Source organism: Rhinichthys klamathensis, unplaced genomic scaffold (assembly GCF_029890125.1).
Source record: "Rhinichthys klamathensis goyatoka isolate OS25496 unplaced genomic scaffold, OSU_Roscu_1.1 h1tg000259l_1, whole genome shotgun sequence".
NCBI classification, from domain to species: domain Eukaryota; kingdom Metazoa; phylum Chordata; class Actinopteri; order Cypriniformes; family Leuciscidae; genus Rhinichthys; species Rhinichthys klamathensis.
The window spans coordinates 1,676,505-1,695,057 of NW_026606781.1; the positions used below are offsets into that span (position 1 = coordinate 1,676,505).

Genomic DNA, 18,553 nt, shown 5'->3' on the forward strand with positions numbered 1-18,553 from the left:
TCGCCACACAATTGAAAACAGCTTTCGAGGAATTACCTTTCACAAGCAAGACTGAACGTTTGTTTTTGGTTGTATTTGGTCATGATTTAATTAGTAATAGTAACGTTCAGAGGATAAATTTAAAAATACTACTGTTATTGTGTCACGAAATGTAGTTTAAATAGTTTTTCAGTCGACAATGTAGTTGTTTAAAGCTCAAATATGTGGTTTGTTTATAAAGATAGCGCCTATTTAAAAATTTGATCTGACGTTTTCGGAGCTGTAAGATGCGCTCAGCGCTCGTCTACCCCGCCTGGAACAGCCGTACCTCGGCCAGTGCTTCTGAAGTGTTGCCGCTGACTCGGATGTCTGTAGTCTAGTGGTTAAACATGAGATATAATTCGTCTTGTGTATATCTAACGGGCGATCTTTGGTCTCATTAATCTATAAATGGTTCCCTGGTAAATCGTTTTGGCTGAGGGCAAAGTGAAGTTTCATAACTTTATATTTAGGCTATTTTAACATTGTATCCTGCTGTATGCTTGACTGAAGCTACTTCTGTTATAATGGCTATTACTGATCAATAAAACTGAAATTTAACAAAAAGAGTTAAATATTAAAGTCACTATTTAACTTATTTTTTATTGTGTATATTCTGTAATTGATATTTCTTATTCTATTGCTATTATTATAGTATTATTAATAAACTATGCTATTATCAATATTTTTATGATTGTATTATTGTACTTATGATATTATATAATTATACTAATCATTACTATTTTATTTGCTGTATACTATTTGTTTATTTTATTGACTAAACTATTTACTATTACTTCTCACTTTATGTTATATTTACTATTTGCATTGCACTGTAGTTGTACCATAACGTATTATTATAAAGGATCCATCAGTTATCTTTGTTATTGCTAAAATCAGGTCAATCACAGAAAATGCTTTTTCCACAATAAGAAAACTTAAATTATATCTCAGTATGGGGGTCTTCACCATTCTTATCCAAGAATAAAAAGCCAGATACATGACAAGCCTGAGCTTTGACCATTCTTTATTAAAAAAAATATTTTACAAGTCTAACTATCGAGATTTTAAATAACTAGAGATGGAACTTTTTGTACACCACATACAAACCACTGAAATCGGTTGATAATGTAAAAACAGTTTGTTTTTATCCAGAAAAAACGCAGCTCCCCCGTTTGCTTACATTTGATTACAGTGCAGTCTTGCCCTCAGCAAAATGGCGGACCCGTTGACGTATCGCAGCAACGTTCCAAAGCGGCCAATAGGGCGTCTATGTATTTATTATGTCTATGCTTTTAATTATAGGAAAACATCCTACATGAATGTGTGAACAATGTCAGGAGGTTGAAACAGTAGAACATGTTCTTACAAAATGCAGGAAATTTAATCAGGAAAGACAAGAAATGATAACACAGTTAAAAATATAGGAAGGGTAGATAATACAGTAAAAAGTTTATTGGAGTATGGAGAGAGTGTGGAGGGTAGTAAATGGTTATTTGGTTTTTTGAGGGGGACTGGATTAGATAGGCGGATTTAGTGTGAATGAAAGTAAAGGGTAAATAAAGCCTGAAGATGGCAGTAATGCACTTTGCAACCTGGATGCAACTCAATGGATGCCAGCTGCCGTAAAAATCCAAAGAAGAAGAAGAAGAAGAAGAAGAAGGCTCTCCGTTAGACGGGCTCTAGTCTGACTCAATTTTTTTTTACAGTCGGTTTGACTTTGCCGGAGCTGTCAAGTGGGAAAAAGAAGAGAGACGAATTAATACCATTCAGGTAACTTGTGTTTGCGGAAAACTTTCACTCGTTACATGCGGCGTCGTAAAATGACTGAAATCTGCCGTAAAGCGCCCCATGACAAAATCGGTTTTACACAGTCAGTCATTTCTGTCAATATATGTGCTGACGATAATGAGAGAGAGTATCACTTAGGTCCTTACATTTTTAGGTAAGCCACGTGATGGAATATTTTCTTAAATGTAGATCTCGAAAAGATGCAGGGTGATGATGCATGGGAAATGTCACGTAAGTTAGATGGTGGATGACTGAAAGCTGTCATTGACATGCCTCGATTTACAACAAACCCATCCCTGGCTTTTGATCTCATCATAAAAAGTTCCGGTGGTATTGAATAGTATTTGTATCTGATGCCGATTGCTCAAAAACCACAACAAAGGTTAACATTCATTCATTAACATTCTCTGATTCCAGTGTCAGGATGAGCATCCACACTCTCCTGGTTCTGTACGGGAGTCAGACGGGAACAGCGCAGGACACGGCAGAGCGGATCGGCCGTCAGGCGCAGAGGAGGCGGATGAGATTCAGAGTCGAAGCCCTGGACACTTACAATGTGGTCAGTGCACGTCTGCAGTCAGACAGGCGAAGCTTTGCATTGAGTTGGGGTTATAAGTTAATTAGTTCATACGATCTCTTTGCTTTATGTTATCACGTCTCCTCATTAGGCCAACCTGATCTCAGAGTCTTTAGTAGTGTTTATCTGCGCCACCACAGGACAGGGGGACCCTCCAGACAATATGAAGGTCAGTCTGTATATACATCACTTAAGTCTATAAACTCTAATGCATTACATATTTAAATGTTAAATATTTGAATGTTTTCTTCATATAGAAATTCTGGAGATTCCTGTTCAGGAAGGCATTGCCTGCTGATTCTCTTTGTCGACTTGACTGTGCTGTGCTGGGCCTTGGAGACTCCTCGTATCCAAAGTAAGATGACAGATGTTCTGCTTACAAAGCCTTCATTATGCTTTCATATGTTTTTCTTCACTGCATATTTTTAATGAAATTGAAAGGATAATTCTTTTTTTTAAGAACTGAGTACATATGTTTTCAGGCTGCATATTATTATTGATGATACAACACTTCTGTCCACTTTCCAGGTTCAACTTTGTTGCGAAGAAGCTCCATAAGCGTTTGCTTCAGCTTGGTGCTAATATGCTGCAGCCTGTTGGACTGGCTGATGATCAACATGATCTGGGGTGAGCAGAGGTCCTCCTCACACACAAATATATGTTATATAATAAATGTTATATATGTTTTTGTACAGCTATATATGTATAATATATATATATGTGTGTACAAAAACATATGCAACGTATGCTGCTTGATATTATTGTAATCATAGGGACATTGGCTTGTAGTGCAAATAGTTTTACCGTTTACTACACTTATTGTTTTTTACAGCAAATCGTTTACCTTCACATTGAAAAATAAGGTGGCTACAGTGTTTGTGAAGTTCGCATTCTGTACAGCTGATATTTCCTGTATTACTCCTCAGGCCTGATGGTGTGATTGACCCCTGGTTGCTTTCGTTCTGGCAGAAAACCCTGTCTGTCTACCCTCCTCCTGCTGGCCTCGCTCCAATCCGTGAGGAAGAAAAGTATGTATTTCACATAATCTAACACTCATAGCTTCCAAACACTTTGATTACTTAATTGAAATATTTAACAGTTAATATATTTAAAGGGTAAATATGTGTGCAACTGAGACCACTGATCTATATAGAATGACATTATATAGATCAGTGCCTGAGACCCGCAGTGACAGCTGCTGTCAGACTCGCTAAAATGGAGAGCGACTGGAGTGACGCAAGTAGCTTTTGCAACAGAGCGGTCATTTGAAGTCGAGGACTTTTCTCCCCCACCTTCACCTGAAGTGGAGGATGTTGAATTGTCTGTGGACACAGGGCCAGAGCCATATCAATTCGCGCCGCTGGCTCAAACTGCGGTCTTAACTCCCGCATCAAGATCGGGATCCGACGATGCTAGCGAAAATATTTTTTTTCCAGGGTTATTATTACTATTACGTTCAGTATATTTTGCTGCTATGTGAAAAAAATATCCAGCAAATCGTGCCGGCCAGTTTGTCGACACCAGAGGGTTAACTTTAGCCTAATAGGAAGGAACCTAAATTGTGATTAAAAATATATGCTCACTCACACCATGACGCCGCTGTGGTGGTGGAGTCCATGCAGGAAGAGCAGCGTTTGGCACTGCGTCGCTTTTCAGCACGAGCTGTGTGGAGAAGCCCATTTCCACCTCCATTGCGTTGGAGAAGCAATCCCGCGTAAAATGCAGTTTGCACACAGCGATAGACGGGAACTCACGGTCTTCCAGGCCAAGTGCATGCAAACACTGGCGCCTAATTTCCAAGTCTAGTGGAAAGTTATGCAGTGCTGTTGCAACCAGCAACACTACACCTACGTACCATCCTAACCACTGTACTAAATACAGATAAAGCTAATGCTAAAAATCTATGCTAATATACGCTATCCTGATTGTTTTCAATACTCGTAATTCCAACTCCTGACTCGCTATAGTAGTTTTGACGGAACCAGATGCTTTTATACCAGGGGCTGCCAAGGGCGTGACAGAGTGACGTCAGAGAGTACCCTGCATCACAGAGTACTTCAGGAGCTTTCCGTTTAACCTCAAGAGGGCAGCACTCTTTTACACCATATATTTGAAAATTAAAACACTTTATACCCAAATGTCAAAAAATGTACTCGAATCAATGAACAGCATTTATGAAGCTCCATTCTTACAGATCATTAACTAAAAACCGTTGTTTTAGTGTTTAGTTACCCTTTAATGTAAAATGTTCTGATTTTTCAGACTTCCACCCCGATACGTTTTCCACTTCCTAGATGAAGTCCCAGTTAAGCAGATTGAGCATCTCCAGACACCTGATAATAAGGCTCTTCCCACCTCGCTGCAGCCTTTTCCAGCTCGAGTCGTGTTCAATCAGAGAGTGACTCATCCCTCACACTTCCAGGATGTCAGGCATATCGAGTTTGACATTACAGGCTCCAACATCCAGTGAGCAGTGTGAAACATTTAAAATAATAATATCTAGAGATGTTATCACAAAATGATATTAAAAGATTGTGTCTATCTCTGACAGGTACAATGCAGGGGACGTTGTAATGATGAGACCCTGTAATGCTGCAGAGGATGTGGAGCAGTTCTGCCAACTATTGAAGCTTGACCCGGAGTGCTACTTTACACTAACTTCCACTGACAGCAGCACAGGTGAGGTGATACTTATCACCTTAAAACTTAACCCACATGCTAAAACATCTCCATTTGTGTTCCACATAAGAAAAGCCTTCCCTTTTAAATTTTGAAAAAGTCTGTGTTCCCCTCCTCTCTGTAGCAGCAGTCCCTGTGCGTCTTCCTCAGCCCTGCTCCGTTCGCTTTCTGGTGGAACAGTTCCTGGACATTTCTGCTGTTCCACGTCGTTCCTTCTTTGAGGTGTTGGCCACTTTTGCCACTAATGAGCTGGAGCGTGAAAAACTTGTGGAGTTTAGCTCTGCTCCGGGTCAGGATTCTCTTCACTCCTACTGCAACCGACCCCGCCGAACAGCCCTGGAGGTCAGAGGTCACGTTGACTGTTGATGTGAAATGATAACTATTTTATGATGTCTGCAGACTCATTTTGTACACTGTTGTCATATGGAGTATGCGAGAACTGTGTGCTTGTTCAGATATTTTGTGGCCTACAAAGTTTTTTATGTGGTTAAAATCTGTAAGTAGTGTTGTCACTTTCTAATGTTAACACAAAGGAAGTGAAATATCTACTGGATTTGCGACAGCTCCTGTAAGCTAGTGAACAGGTTTTGTGATCTCTGGGCAGATGTTATTTAACCTTTATACTCTTGTTGATCAGGTACTGACAGACTTCCCTCACACCACAGCTGAGTTAAGCATTGACTACTTGTTGGATCTTTTTCCAGAAATTCAGCCTCGCTCCTTCTCCATTGCCTCTTCTCTCTTGGTAAGTCAACAATAAAGTCAACAAAAGTAACAATTAAAGGGTTAGTTCACCCAAAAATGAAAATTCGATCATTAATTACTCACCCTCATGTCGTTCCAAACCCGTAAGACTTTCGTTCATCTTCGGAGCACAAATGAAGATCTTTTTGATGAAATCTGAGAGCTTTTTGTCCCTCCATAGACAGCTACGCAACTGACACTTTGACGCTTCAAAAAGTTCATAAAGAGATCATAAAACTAATCCATATGAAATGACCGGTTTAGTCCAAATTGTCTTAAGAGACTCGATCGCTTTATACGATGAACAGACTGAATTTAGGCTTTTACTCACCTATAAACATTGATCAGAGAACATAAACTGAAGCTCAACCGAACCTGCTTGATGTGTGAGAACAAGCCTCTTGCTGAAGCTCAAACGTGCTGTGCAACACGTGAGAATAAACCTCATTGGTTTGCGCACATCAAGCGAACATGCTGGAGCTTCTGTTTACCACAACTGATGTGGGAGTTGATGAATGTTTATGTGTGAATAAAAGCCTAAATCCAATCTGTTCAGCATTTAAAGCGATCGTCTCTTCAGAAAGTTTTGGACTAAACCGTTCAATTAAAATGGATTAGTTTTACGATCTCTTTTTGAGGCGTCAAAGTGTCTGTTGCGTAGCTGTCTATGGGGGGACAGAAAGCTCTTAGATTTCATCAGAAATATTTTTTTTTATTATTTGTCCTCTGAAGATGAACAAAAGTCTTACGGGTTTGGAACGGCATGAGGGTGAGTAATTAATGACAGAATTTTCATTTTTGGGTGAACTATCTCTATTATGTTACAAAAGATTTCAATTTCAAATAAATAGAAAAAAAACCGTTCTATTCATCAAAGAATCCTCAAAAATGTATCATGGTTTCCACAAAAATATTAAGCAGCACTGTTTAATAATAATAAGAAATGTTTCTTGAGCACCAAATCAGCATATTAGAATTACAAATCTTACCGGTATTGTAAATGTATAATATTTATATAAATATTTGTTTCTGATTCCACAGCAACACCCTGACCGAATCCAGATCTTGCTTGCTGTGGTGAAATATAAAACCCTGCTTTTGAAGCCACGCAAAGGCCTCTGCTCTTCCTGGCTGGCATCTCTGGAGCCCTCGAAAGGTTGGTCTGATCGACCTGAAAGAATTAACAAGTAAAGTCAAAAACTGCCAATAATGCAGTCAGACAAATAATTATATCTGTGCGAATAAATAGTTTTAAAAAATCGTGTTCAAAATACTGTTTAGGAGATGTTTACATACCGCTGTGGGTGAAGAAGGGGAGTTTGAGATTCCCTCACGACCCAGACTCCCCTGTGATAATGGTGGGACCAGGGACTGGTGTGGCTCCCTTCAGATCTGCCATACAGGAGAGGGCTGCTCATGGGAAGATGGGTGAGTTTGTTGGATTTGGTTGTTATTCAGAAGTGCGTAGCATCAGATGAAAAGTGATGGTCAAACATGTATTCCGCTAATAAAATTTATTGTGAGGGACACTTCTTCCTGAATTGGGCTGAGGGTAAGAATCAAGAAATGTGGTGCCTATTTTTCTGATTATATCTTTATACAATGTGTACTTTATGGCCTAGAACACACTCATAATTTGATAAGTAGTGACCGAATGTGTGCCATAATGCTGTTGATAAGTCTCGAGTGCTTAGTCATAATACAGTCTAACTAAAGTCTCATCTCCTGTTTCAGCTAATGTGCTATTTTTTGGCTGTCGCTCTGAATCAAAAGACTTCTACTGTCGATCAGAATGGGAGGAGAAGGTGCATAGGGGCCACATGATCCTTGTCACAGCCTTCTCCAGAGATCAGGTCAGATGAGTATTATTTAGCTTTTACCATAAGAGTACTGCACAGGTATGTCTAAATAAGAGAGGGGAGGACCCAGGAACATTTAAAAAATAAGGTGTGTTCGACTTCACGTGGCGCTGCACAGACACAACGTCTGACTTGAAGCAGTGAATGCCATTAAGGAATTTTGTCAGACTTGAGACAGCGTCACAGTGATGCAAGCCATCAACATACCGCGAGAGGAATTCAAGAGCAGCGGCTGCACAAGCTCAGATGACGACACCCTTGTTCAACGATTGGCCGGATTCACTTATGACAATGACGTGTTTTGTGTTTATTCTGACACCTTCAGTTCCGATAATGCTCAAAAAGCCATGTTTTCATAACAATAAAATGGAACCATAATGTTGTACTGTCATGTTTATAAAAATAACACTGATAAGAAATATATAGATCCACTTAAATGGCTTACGTTGAACTTTATTCTTGTACAAATGGTGCTGCATTAAGCATTGCATGAAAAGTGTTTCTGTTGCTTGATGAAATTGTCTGAAGATTGTGTATTTGACAAATATCACATCTAATCCACTTTGTCTGTGATAAAGTACGCAAACACAGTGTGAGCGAGCGTCACTACAGGAAGCAGAAAGTGTCCGACTTGACGGCTCCGTTTTCAATTCTGCCCCCAACTGCAAGTGGCAACTCTCGCCGATTGGTCTGCACAGCGCTGCATGAAGTCGTACACACCTATTGTCTTTTGTCATACAGTCAGTAGTATAATGCAGGTTATGGTAATGTGACTTGAAATCAAATGTGTTCCATACTGCATGTTTTTACTGTAAAAGAAGGCACATCAATCTATGTTAATGTAATTAATGACATTTATAATTGAAACATTATAATTACAGTGTTCATTTGATTGTTTTTGCAATAATTGCTGCCTGGAAATATTTTCTTTTATAGGCTGTGGGATATAATTAGGTAAATCTGAATCTGATTCATTTACAGGAGGATAAAATCTACGTTCAGCATCGCGTAAAGGAACAAAGCAAACTTTTATGGGATCTGATAGCAAAGAAGAATGCGTTCTTTTACATAGCAGGGTAAGTCTTTTTAACATCAAGTTAAGGCATTCAACAAAATAGTGTTGAACATTACAATTTTTATGGAATGTTATACCCCATACTGTATGTATGGATGGTTATAGAGCAATATTACAACATATATGAGGAGCAGGACAGAAATTAGCTACCCTTTTCCATTTTCATCCAGAAATGCCAAGCAGATGCCCACAAGTGTATGTGACGCGCTGAAAGAAGTATTCCAGAAAGAGGGTGGGATTTCTGAAAACCAGGCACACGAGATGCTGGATGCCATGGAGAAAACCGGACGCTTTCAAAGTGAAACCTGGTCCTGATCTCTCCATTAAATCCATAGCCTTAATAAACAAAAAATAGCCTCAAGTGTGAAAAGTGAGTTGAACTGAGATTAAATGGTGTTGTATAGTGCTTTGATTCCAAACCTCAGTTGTGGTCCAACCACTTTCTTCGCCCAACAAGTTCCCCACTGCCTTTGACAATGTAACTGGGACCTGTAAGCTTAACAGAAGTTACAAACAACACACTACCAGACCATGAATTTAATTTGATGTTAGCTGTAATCTAGGCTGGGGTTACTGCTTTCATTTTTATTGTATGGATTTGACTTATTGAAGGACAAAGTAATAAAGACTTGGAAAATTTATTAATAGTTGGAAATACTTCTATTCTTTTAATTTCTTAAAATAAATCATGACTAAAATATAAGAACTGATTCTTTCATTTTAAATTGAAGCATCGAATTGTTCACATGGACACAGCTAGTGTGCACCAGTCAAAATTTAATATGGATGTGCTCATTTAGAAGAAGAAAAAAGATTTCAACAATGCAAAATCCAACTCACACTGGTATATTCTACATTAGTGATTCTCAACCGGGGGCCTCTGCAAACTTACAGGGTGGCCACAGGACGACTTACAAGTATTTACATTTATAAATTATGATTAATATAATGAATGAATTGTGGTTAATTCAATATTAAATTTACTGACCACGTTCATTAAATATATAAATAAAAATCAATAACATCAATAAAAATGTTTTAACTATTATAGCATATAGACAATAAATATCTTAGCAGGGATGGGGGAAGGTGATTATGGTATTTGAGTCAAAAAGGCTAAGACCACTGTTACTCACAAAAACAGTGTCATACAAGGACTACTTCAAAATATTAGTTTATTCAATGGTTCAGTTGAGAGTTTTCTGTCAACAGCTGTAAATTCACACATACTAAAATGGAACATTCAAATTCTCATAAGTTATTAAAAGGTTTTACACACGCGTTCAGTGCCATAAAACTCTGATTAAATTGTCTTAAAGGGATAGTTCTCTCCATTCACGCACCATCATGTGTTTCCAAACCTGTATGACTATAACACAAAAAACAACATTCCCAAAACTGTTTTGGGGACCACTGACCTCCAATGTATGACAACATTTTTTTTACATAAATATATATTATGTTCATCAGAAGAATGTCAGTCATACAGGCGAGTAAATGGTGACAATTGTTGTTTTGGTGTGAACTATCCCTTTAAGTATTTAGTACACCCACTGCTAAAAATAAAGCAGTGTGTGTGGTTTACATTTTTTCTTGATTGTTTCCACTGTGATAAAACCTTTCTGAGTCAGACAGAAGACTTCAAACCGAGGATTAACTGGAGTGTGAAGCTGTTTGGATCACTGAAAAGCTACCATTCGCCACATTTACATTCAGATTCATGACAGCTTTGAGTACTAGCTGTCATATTACAAGCTCTAGAAGTAAAATCCCAAGCTCCCAATATCACCTTCAACTCTTGTGCCTTTTTCAAAAAACGGTGATCACACTGACAGTAACACATGGCTTCTTGTGTAGCTAACATTGATTCCTAATTTCCATTCACATCATTGGCTTCAGAACAAACACATAAAAACATACTCGTGCAATGCTTGCAGCTATCTGAGCGCTAGAGTGTGGACCTGATAGATCTCCTCAGGGAAGTTCTGCTGTTGCTCCTCACAGATGATGCTGAGTCCAGCCTTGGCTACTAGGTGACGTAGGAGATTCAGGTTCCGACACACACTGCTGTCTACATCATCAGGTATTATACCCTCAAATGCAACATTATCCTTTACCACAATCAGGCCATTCGGACGCAGACCGCTCTGGCAACGCCTCAGGAATTCCACCAGGTGGTCGTCGGTTAAGTGACCTACAGATACATGAAGCGATTGGAAGATTCATCTAGTTATAGTGACTGTTTCCATTGTATAAAATTGTTCTTATGATAGATGGTGTAGCCAAATAAATCCATTTACCAATCACCCACTGAATCCATATGACATCATAACGTTCTGGCTGGGGCTGAAAATCTTGCAGGCCACAGCAGAAGTAGTTCTCCACCCGCTTGCCCTCCTCACCCAGGTATGTACGAGCTTTCTCCAGGAACTCCTGCGTCACGTCCACTAGGTCCACTGTACGGAAGAGCGGCAGGAGCAGCCGCTTGGTGATTCGGCCAATTCCAGCACCACAGTCCAGAGAACAGCCTGTCCCAGTCTTACCCTGGCCTTCCTTTGAGTAAAAAAGGAAACCAGACGATAGTGTGTTTCTCATGGACTTTCATTTAAGGTTTGGTGGAGCTTAGTAATTGTGGGCAAGATTACGGTCTTGCTCCATTTTCAAGATATTTCTTTCAAATAATCACTTAAGACCTAGCAGTGGACTAAAATTTGGAGTAGTAGAATGTCAAAGATTTACACTACCAACTTACACTAATATTTTTCATGTTTTTTAAATAAGTCTCTTATGTTAACCAAGGCTGCTTTTATTTGATCAAAATACAGTAAAAACAGTAATATTGTGAAATATTATTACAAATAAATTTTTCTATTTTAAAATGTTATTTATTTATGTGATGGCAAAGCTGAGTTTTCAGCATCATTACTCCAGTCTTCAGAGTGTCACTGGTGTCTGGTTATACATCTTGTTTGCAGCAGGTCATGACAGCAAAGGGGGTTCAATTAAGTACTAAAGATGCTTGCCATGAAGGGGTTGAATAATTTTGAGACCGCAGAAGTCATTAAAAGTGGCATTTTCAGTTGAATTTGGGGAAACCACTTGAAACATTTGTTGTGTTGAGCGATTTCAATTACTTTTGTTTGATTTGTTCATAGCCAACAGCTGAAAGTCTGTAAATTTGATTTACAAATTTTATTGGTTGAATAATTTTGATTACAACTGTGTGTGTGTGTATATATATATATATATATATATATATATATTTCTGACCCTAAACCTCTGAACAGTAGTGTATTAAAATGTAGAATTACTCACCCCAAGGAATTTTTGAAGAAACTTTTTGGAGCCATTAATGTCAATGCTGGAAATGCTGCCATAGCCTCCCAGCATTCCATCCACAGTGGGCGGGACATCCTTCCAGTAATGTTCTGCCTTCGAGTAAAAGGTTGTCTGGTCTTCTATCAAGCAGTCTTCCATCTTTGTGAAACTCCTGACCACAGAGATCAAAAGAAAGTAGTTTTACCAGAGTCAGAGTTCTTCTTCAGCATTTTTTTATTGAACTTTGATCTTATGCATTTTTATAGATGTATATATTCAATTAGAAATATACAAGTACACAATTAAAAGTAGATTGAATTATTTCATGTTCCTATATTCATTTTTTCATATTTAAATCAATTTCATAGCAATTATAGGTTCTGTGTAAAATCATATGCTGCATGGAAATCAGTCTGTAAATGCATCTTACTGCTTCAGATGAAGCTTCTGTGCAGTGTAAAAATGCATTAGTATATAAATGCATAAATGAATTGGTTGCTAACGCGATTCTTATAAAACTGTTATACTCCATTGCTATTCGTCAAGTTTTTTGTATAGCGCTTTTCACAATACAGAAAATATTTAGCCTATTGATACCCCAATGAGAAAAGGCGAATGTGACAAGGGGAAAACCTTGGGCAGAACCATTCTCATTTGGCATGGTACATTTTACAATAAATATATACAAATGTCAAATATTATTCATAGTAAGTAAACCTAGTCATGCACTCACTGTCAATAAGACAATGTTTGAGTTGTTAGTTTATAAAAATTATTATAATTATCATTTCAATGAAATGGTAAAGAGCCAATTCTTTAGCCTGTAATGAGACCCAGGGGTGCCGCTAGCAATTTTGGGCCAATGGAAGAATATGAGGTAACTTAGGCCCCCTATTACATTACTACTAGTACCGTTAACTTACTACTAATAAAATTGATCTCTGGGGGCCCCAAAAGTGCGTGAGCCCTTAGAATCGTCCCAACTTCCCCCCCTTAGCGGAGCCCCTGATGAGACCTAACGTGCTGAAGCTGTCAGATTTAGACACCTGAATCCAAATGTGTCTCTGCTGTCTGAGCTCAGCTGTCAGGAAGCATCACTTCACCATAGGCTAGACTGACAGACAAATGACTGGTCAAATAAGATATAATCTCCTAACAAAAATGGAAGCATGAATGAATACATACAAAGGACCTACAGAACACACAAATACCCACAAAATAGTTTTAGTCTAAAGACTAAAAAATTGGCGTATTTACGAAGTAATAAATGGTCATTGAAGAAAAAGTAGTCTGTTACTGTTACAGTCTCATTCCTTACTGGGTTTACTTGGACAAAAAAAGATCATACATGTGGCCCTGCTATCGTGCTCTCGTTAAACGTGTCTTTTCCTTTTGCTATATTTAGGGGTGACAAAAAGTTACACGTGTTGACACGACCAGCTCTCAATCACAGGTATGTACATTCATGCTTCCAACATGTCTTTCTGATCTGTTTCTGTCTTAACAGTAATTCAGACAGTAAACACTACCGTACCTTTGCTTTCGTGCCCTCGCTGCCGCTGACTGTCGTTTCTTACAATCGGTCATGTCACTACTGAACAACTGTAGTAGAACTGCCCCATGAAAGCTTTCCTAGCTCCCTAAAGCAGAAATGCTGAACACCGTACGTCATTTCCTTACTTGACCAACGTGTTTCCCCCACTGATCTATGTAGAATGTCATTATATAGATCAGTGGTTTCCCCTCAGCGATTTGTTTTTGTCTCCATCTTGTGGCCGGATGTAAACTTGCGTACATGGCTCAATATTATCTGCCTGCAGTCCCGGAGGCTGCATTTTCAGGACCCCACTTCTAGGACCGCATTTCTAGGACCCTAGTTTTTTTGTGACAGCGCCACCTACCGAGTCGGAGAACCGCAGTCCCAGGAACGCATTTCCAGGACCCTAGTTTTGGAGGAACGAAAAAAGTGCCACCAAGGCAGTATCTCCACCCAGTTTTAACTACATTAGAGTTTTTTAAAAAGTTTTATTACACCCAAATACTACTTTCTTTATTGCAATTAAACCAGGTTCCTAGGAATGTTGAGAAATTGGGTCTAAGTAGCATACTATAATATAACTCAAGTAAAATAAACAAGGAATCATGTTATAGCCTTTTCAGTCACTCGATGGACCACATTTTCAAGTACAGAGGGAAGACAAGGATGACTCAGGGGGTAGATTGATTGTGTATTTTACAAAATAATATATAACACTTGAACTTGAACACACAAAATCTTTTATAAAATAATATATAACAACTGAAATTGAACACACAAAATATTTTACAAAATAATATGTAACAACTGAACTTGAACAAACACAAAAACAAATTTGATCATGACGTGAACCACTTCAATGGATGGACAAACACATGGACAACATCATCACTGACTCCTAAGAGAGAGAAAGAGAAGTGAATTAAATAAGGAACATTTAGTTGAACATGTTCTACTCTCTAATTTTAAATTTCATATTTAAAAGATCTTAGTTACCACAGAGTAATGATAATGATAAAAATAATGATATCAATCTTCATACCAATTACTGTTCATAATACAATTATTGCATACTGTTCAAAGATTTTGAAAAAAAAAATGATTTTGATGTTGTGGGAACAAAGGTTCTAGAAACACTCATGTCAATAAAGCCCATCTGAACTGAGAAAAAAATAATAGAGAGAGATGCAAGAAATCTGAATAGAAATAACATTATTGACACGACTTTTCCTGACCATATATAAGTAGGCCTATACAGTAAATGACACAATCTAACACGTGGGATTTTAACAGTCAATTATTATAATGGCCTCTCTGATATGTCTGACTATTAAAATGTCATATGTCTCAACCAACTTTATAAAACCATGTCAAAATGAAGAGACGTACACATAACATGTATTGTGGGTAACGTTAACAGGCTTACTGTGAGCACGTGACAGTGAAAACATTACGATTATTTTAACTGAATTAAAATGGAAAAACAATGAGTAATTAACAAGCTTTCAGAACGAACATGGTACAGTTTATTGTGCTGTAAGTAAGTCAACACAGGCTTAGCCTATCATGCAACAGCTCCGTTAAATGAACCGTAGTATTTCATTTTCCAGCATTAGAGGCTAGTATATGATGGCTATGCATTCAAGACTGTTTAGCAAATCACCAGCACGTTGGCAACGTTAACTTTCCAATGAAATGCATCACAATTGTTTTTAAAGTTAAACAAATAAAAATTGATTCGCATTTGATACTCACACTCTGAATGTCATCCATTTTCGCTGGTCCTCTAATTCGGTAGGTGGCGTTGTCACTAAAAACCTAGGGTCCTAGAAATGCGGTCCTAGAAGTGGGGTCCTGAAAATGCAGCCTCCGGGACTGCAGGCAGATGCTACTCACATGGCTAAGAAAACAGTCATTTTAAATAGTCAAAAATGTAATGGTGTTTTGAGAAATGGTGTTTTTACCCAAGGTTAAGACTGCATAGAGTAGTTCTCACCCTTGGTCATTCCTAGATTTAAGGTAAGATTTCCTCCAGTATTTCTGCTAAAATTCTGCTAAATCTGCTTGTTTTTAATCTTTCTTTCTTTACGACGACATTATTTTCTGTACTGTTTTTAGAATTGTAATTATGTTCTATGTATTTTATTGTATGGACAGTAATTGATTGTTAATATCATTTGAACAAGTTTACTGAGGCCCCTATGGGTCCGGCCCCTTGCATGTGAGGAGGCTAAATGCATTCCCTCAATAAATGTAAGAAATTCTGAATATATTATGAAAATAAAAGGTTCATAAAATGATTTTCATTTCTAGAGCCCTAAAGCAGCATAGAAAAAAGGTAGAGGTATACACTTTAAAGGTAAGTAACGGTATGGACTACACTAGCAGTTTTTTGTCCTAGACACTAAAAGCACAACTTTTTTTTATATTTTAGGCATGTTTGCATCCCTTCTTTGACACCAGAGCAATGGGAGTTAGTGTTTCTTTTCCTATGGTTGGTCTTTAAGTAGGTATTTTATTTTCACTATTCATCACATTTTCATCTTAATATTGTCTATTTGGTTTACTCTTATGAACATCCTTTCACTTTCATTTCCCATGTCTTTCTAATAAATGTTTATCTGAACTGTAAGTTCATCCTAACGATCTTTATTTTATATTCTGTCCAGCCTCTTGTTTTCCACTGTTGCCGTTTCTTTCTTCTCATCCCGTCTCTTATTTTCACTCCCCTTATTACATGACAGGATGCTTTCTCTCGACTACTTATGCTCGTCTCTCCTCCCCCACAAGCCCAATGTTTCACAGCTCTCCTCTCACTCCCCTGGGCAACTCCTCTCTTCCTCTTTCTCCCTCCCGACTCTGTCTGCTCATCCTTTTCTGTCTCTCGTTCTCAGCCGAGCTGGCAGGGTACATATGATGACTCAGTACACTGCCTGTCTGCATCGGACAGCCTGAAGTCAGTCGATATTTAATCTGATCTGCTCTCTTTCACCCTATCTTCTTCTGTCTACTCCCTCTCTGGCTCCTGACACCTTTTACATTCTCATTAGAATTACAAAGAGGCTGGAGAAATGAAGCGGAAATCAACATTTTTGAAATGTCCTGAGTCAGCAGAGCTGGCCGGCTCTTCTCCTTACCTGTCTCCGCCTATGGGTTCTCTCTCTCTCTCTCTCTCTCTCTCTCTCTCTCTGTGTGTGTGTGTGTGTGTGTGCCCTCTTCACGTTTCTCCTTTTAGATTAACCTCTTTTCCACAGTTAAATATGTTTGACAGTATATAGTTACCTAGTTTTGACTCATTCTAGACTTTTTTGAAGAGTTTAAATATTAATAATCAAATGTCAAAATAAACATTTTTAATGTATTAGTGTTAGGCTACTGTAGAAATATTTATTTATTTTATAGTATTTGTTGATATTTGAATTAGCCTTTATTTTAATATTTTCTGTTAAATTTTAGTTTAAGTTTTTAGTAATGTTGTTGTTATTTATTGTTTCTATTAATTTCAAGAGTTCACACTTACATCAATTAAACAGAGTAAAGATTATGCGTATTTGGCGTGCTGTCCGGGGGGAGGGCTCCGAGCTCGGAATTTTGCCCGAACCCAGAGTACTCCCCCCGTTGTTGTAAGAGTATTAGGACTATAAGTGAGGCGATGGGGTGGTGGAGGGATGCTGTTAAACTGTCAATGAACGGAGGTAAGTTTGCTGTATATATACACACAGCGCTTAACTCGTTGATTAAGCACCACTCGTGTCTAATTAGGTTTGATTATCTAAATGTGCTCCACATGTGTTTAATTAGGTTTAATTATCTGAACGTGCTTCTCCCGAACTTTGTTAATAAAACATCATTTATGTATTATTTTTTGTAATTAATTTATTTCTATTATTTCTATACTTATTGTTATTTAAAATTTAGTTTTAATAATTTTAGTACTTCATCTTATTTATTTTAGTTGTTTGCCAATCTAATATTTTTACGTTATTTTATAGAGATATTTGATGCTGTCTTGTAACTAAATTAAACTGCTACACACTGGCTATCAGGTACACAACATTGACAACAGTACTAGAATCTAGTCAATATCAGCAATACTAGTAATGTTGATTAAAATAGCAATGTAAGTATTTAGAAAAGAAACATCTATCCTTTTGTTTCTCCTGGATGTGGAGGGATTTTCAGCTGAGGAGGGTGGTTTTAAGGGAAAGGTGAGGAGATGTGTGTCTTGCATATAGGGTGGAGGTCACAGAGTAGTTCTTATCTCATTCTATTCACATGTAGACCCTGACTCAGACACAAGGACACATGCTTCAATCAATAAATCTACTGTACTTACACAGAGCGAACTCAGCCTTGTGCATTCAAGGAGTTCAGTTCATTCATGCAAAAAAGGACAGATGGCATCCCTGGAAAAAAGAAATGGACAGTATAAGGGCACTTATGAACATGTGCACATACACTGCAACCAAACACAGTATGTAATGAATTGCAGTCAAAGTGAGTGTTAAACTGACCACTGTTTGAACATTGTTACATGTATAAGCTACCAAAAAAATTACATGATACATCTTGTGCTACTTGTTAAGCAGATGAACCAAACAACGTCTCCTATAAGTTTCCTTAAAGGTAGAGTAGGCAATTTTGGAGTGGCTAGGAATAGCAAATTAGCTCCCTTCACCTTCTTCAAAACACATGAACACGCACGAGAGACGCCGTTAAAATTACCACGTCTCAAAGCACAAAACATTACAATAATAATGAATGTAAACAACTTGCAGAGCACTGACTTGTACCACCTGACTGCTGCAGATTGATTTCGGCGTTGATAGTGTTGCCAGAGAAACGCATGAAACATGAACAGCTCCAGGAGGAATGTCATGGTTGCCGTCTCTAAATTATGGTTACGCCATGGCATGAACTTGTAAGCTTGTTTTGGTTCAGGAGGAACCGTAAAA

The 18,553-nt window shown here is 38.1% G+C and overlaps 2 protein-coding genes and 1 long non-coding RNA gene across 5 annotated transcripts; 1 reads left to right on the forward strand and 2 right to left on the reverse strand.

The window, feature by feature from the left end:
• Positions 1-1,722: 1,722 nt before the first annotated feature.
• On the forward strand, positions 1,723-9,384 carry ndor1 (NADPH dependent diflavin oxidoreductase 1). Of its 3 annotated transcripts, none has more exons than XM_056267410.1 (15): positions 1,723-1,791; positions 2,227-2,368; positions 2,478-2,555; positions 2,644-2,741; positions 2,915-3,013; positions 3,313-3,414; positions 4,649-4,852; positions 4,938-5,065; positions 5,190-5,407; positions 5,703-5,810; positions 6,851-6,965; positions 7,091-7,237; positions 7,544-7,662; positions 8,650-8,744; positions 8,914-9,384. In XM_056267410.1, the coding sequence occupies exons 2-15, from the start codon at positions 2,234-2,236 to the stop codon at positions 9,056-9,058; spliced, it is 1,791 nt and encodes a 596-aa protein (XP_056123385.1). In that variant the 5' UTR covers positions 1,723-1,791; positions 2,227-2,233; the 3' UTR covers positions 9,059-9,384. The 3 variants fall into 3 exon arrangements, with proteins under 3 accessions (XP_056123385.1, XP_056123387.1, XP_056123386.1); XM_056267412.1 differs by having other exon boundaries at positions 7,094-7,237; XM_056267411.1 differs by having other exon boundaries at positions 5,193-5,407.
• A 517-nt stretch (positions 9,385-9,901) lies between these two features.
• Positions 9,902-10,525, reverse strand: LOC130101603 (uncharacterized). Its single transcript, XR_008809007.1, has 2 exons — positions 10,249-10,525; positions 9,902-10,070 (listed from the first exon to the last, which is right to left on the reverse strand). It is a non-coding gene; the product is annotated as an uncharacterized LOC130101603 (long non-coding RNA).
• A 27-nt stretch (positions 10,526-10,552) lies between these two features.
• Positions 10,553-13,730, reverse strand: ntmt1 (N-terminal Xaa-Pro-Lys N-methyltransferase 1). The gene is made up of 4 exons (XM_056267416.1): positions 13,596-13,730; positions 12,059-12,233; positions 11,044-11,296; positions 10,553-10,937 (listed from the first exon to the last, which is right to left on the reverse strand). Exons 1-4 carry the CDS (start codon positions 13,646-13,648, stop codon positions 10,681-10,683), a joined length of 738 nt encoding a protein of 245 aa, XP_056123391.1. The 5' UTR covers positions 13,649-13,730; the 3' UTR covers positions 10,553-10,680.
• Positions 13,731-18,553: the final 4,823 nt, after the last annotated feature.

What these genes read in the sequence shown, in the direction of transcription:
- ndor1 (XM_056267410.1), top strand. Translation starts at nt 2,234, where the DNA reads ATGAGCATCCACACTCTCCTGGTTCTGTACGGGAGTCAGACGGGAACA. An exon ending in CCCTGGACACTTACAATGTG is followed by an intron (nt 2,369 to 2,477) that starts GTCAGTGCACGT and finishes TCTCCTCATTAG; the next exon opens with GCCAACCTGATCTCAGAGTC. An exon ending in ATCTCTGGAGCCCTCGAAAG is followed by an intron (nt 6,966 to 7,090) that starts GTTGGTCTGATC and finishes AATACTGTTTAG; the next exon opens with GAGATGTTTACATACCGCTG.
- ntmt1 (XM_056267416.1), bottom strand. Translation starts at nt 13,648, where the DNA reads ATGACCGATTGTAAGAAACGACAGTCAGCGGCAGCGAGGGCACGAAAG. An exon ending in GCGAGGGCACGAAAGCAAAG is followed by an intron (nt 12,234 to 13,595) that starts GTACGGTAGTGT and finishes CTCTGTGGTCAG; the next exon opens with GAGTTTCACAAAGATGGAAG. An exon ending in ATGGATTCAGTGGGTGATTG is followed by an intron (nt 10,938 to 11,043) that starts GTAAATGGATTT and finishes ATGTATCTGTAG; the next exon opens with GTCACTTAACCGACGACCAC.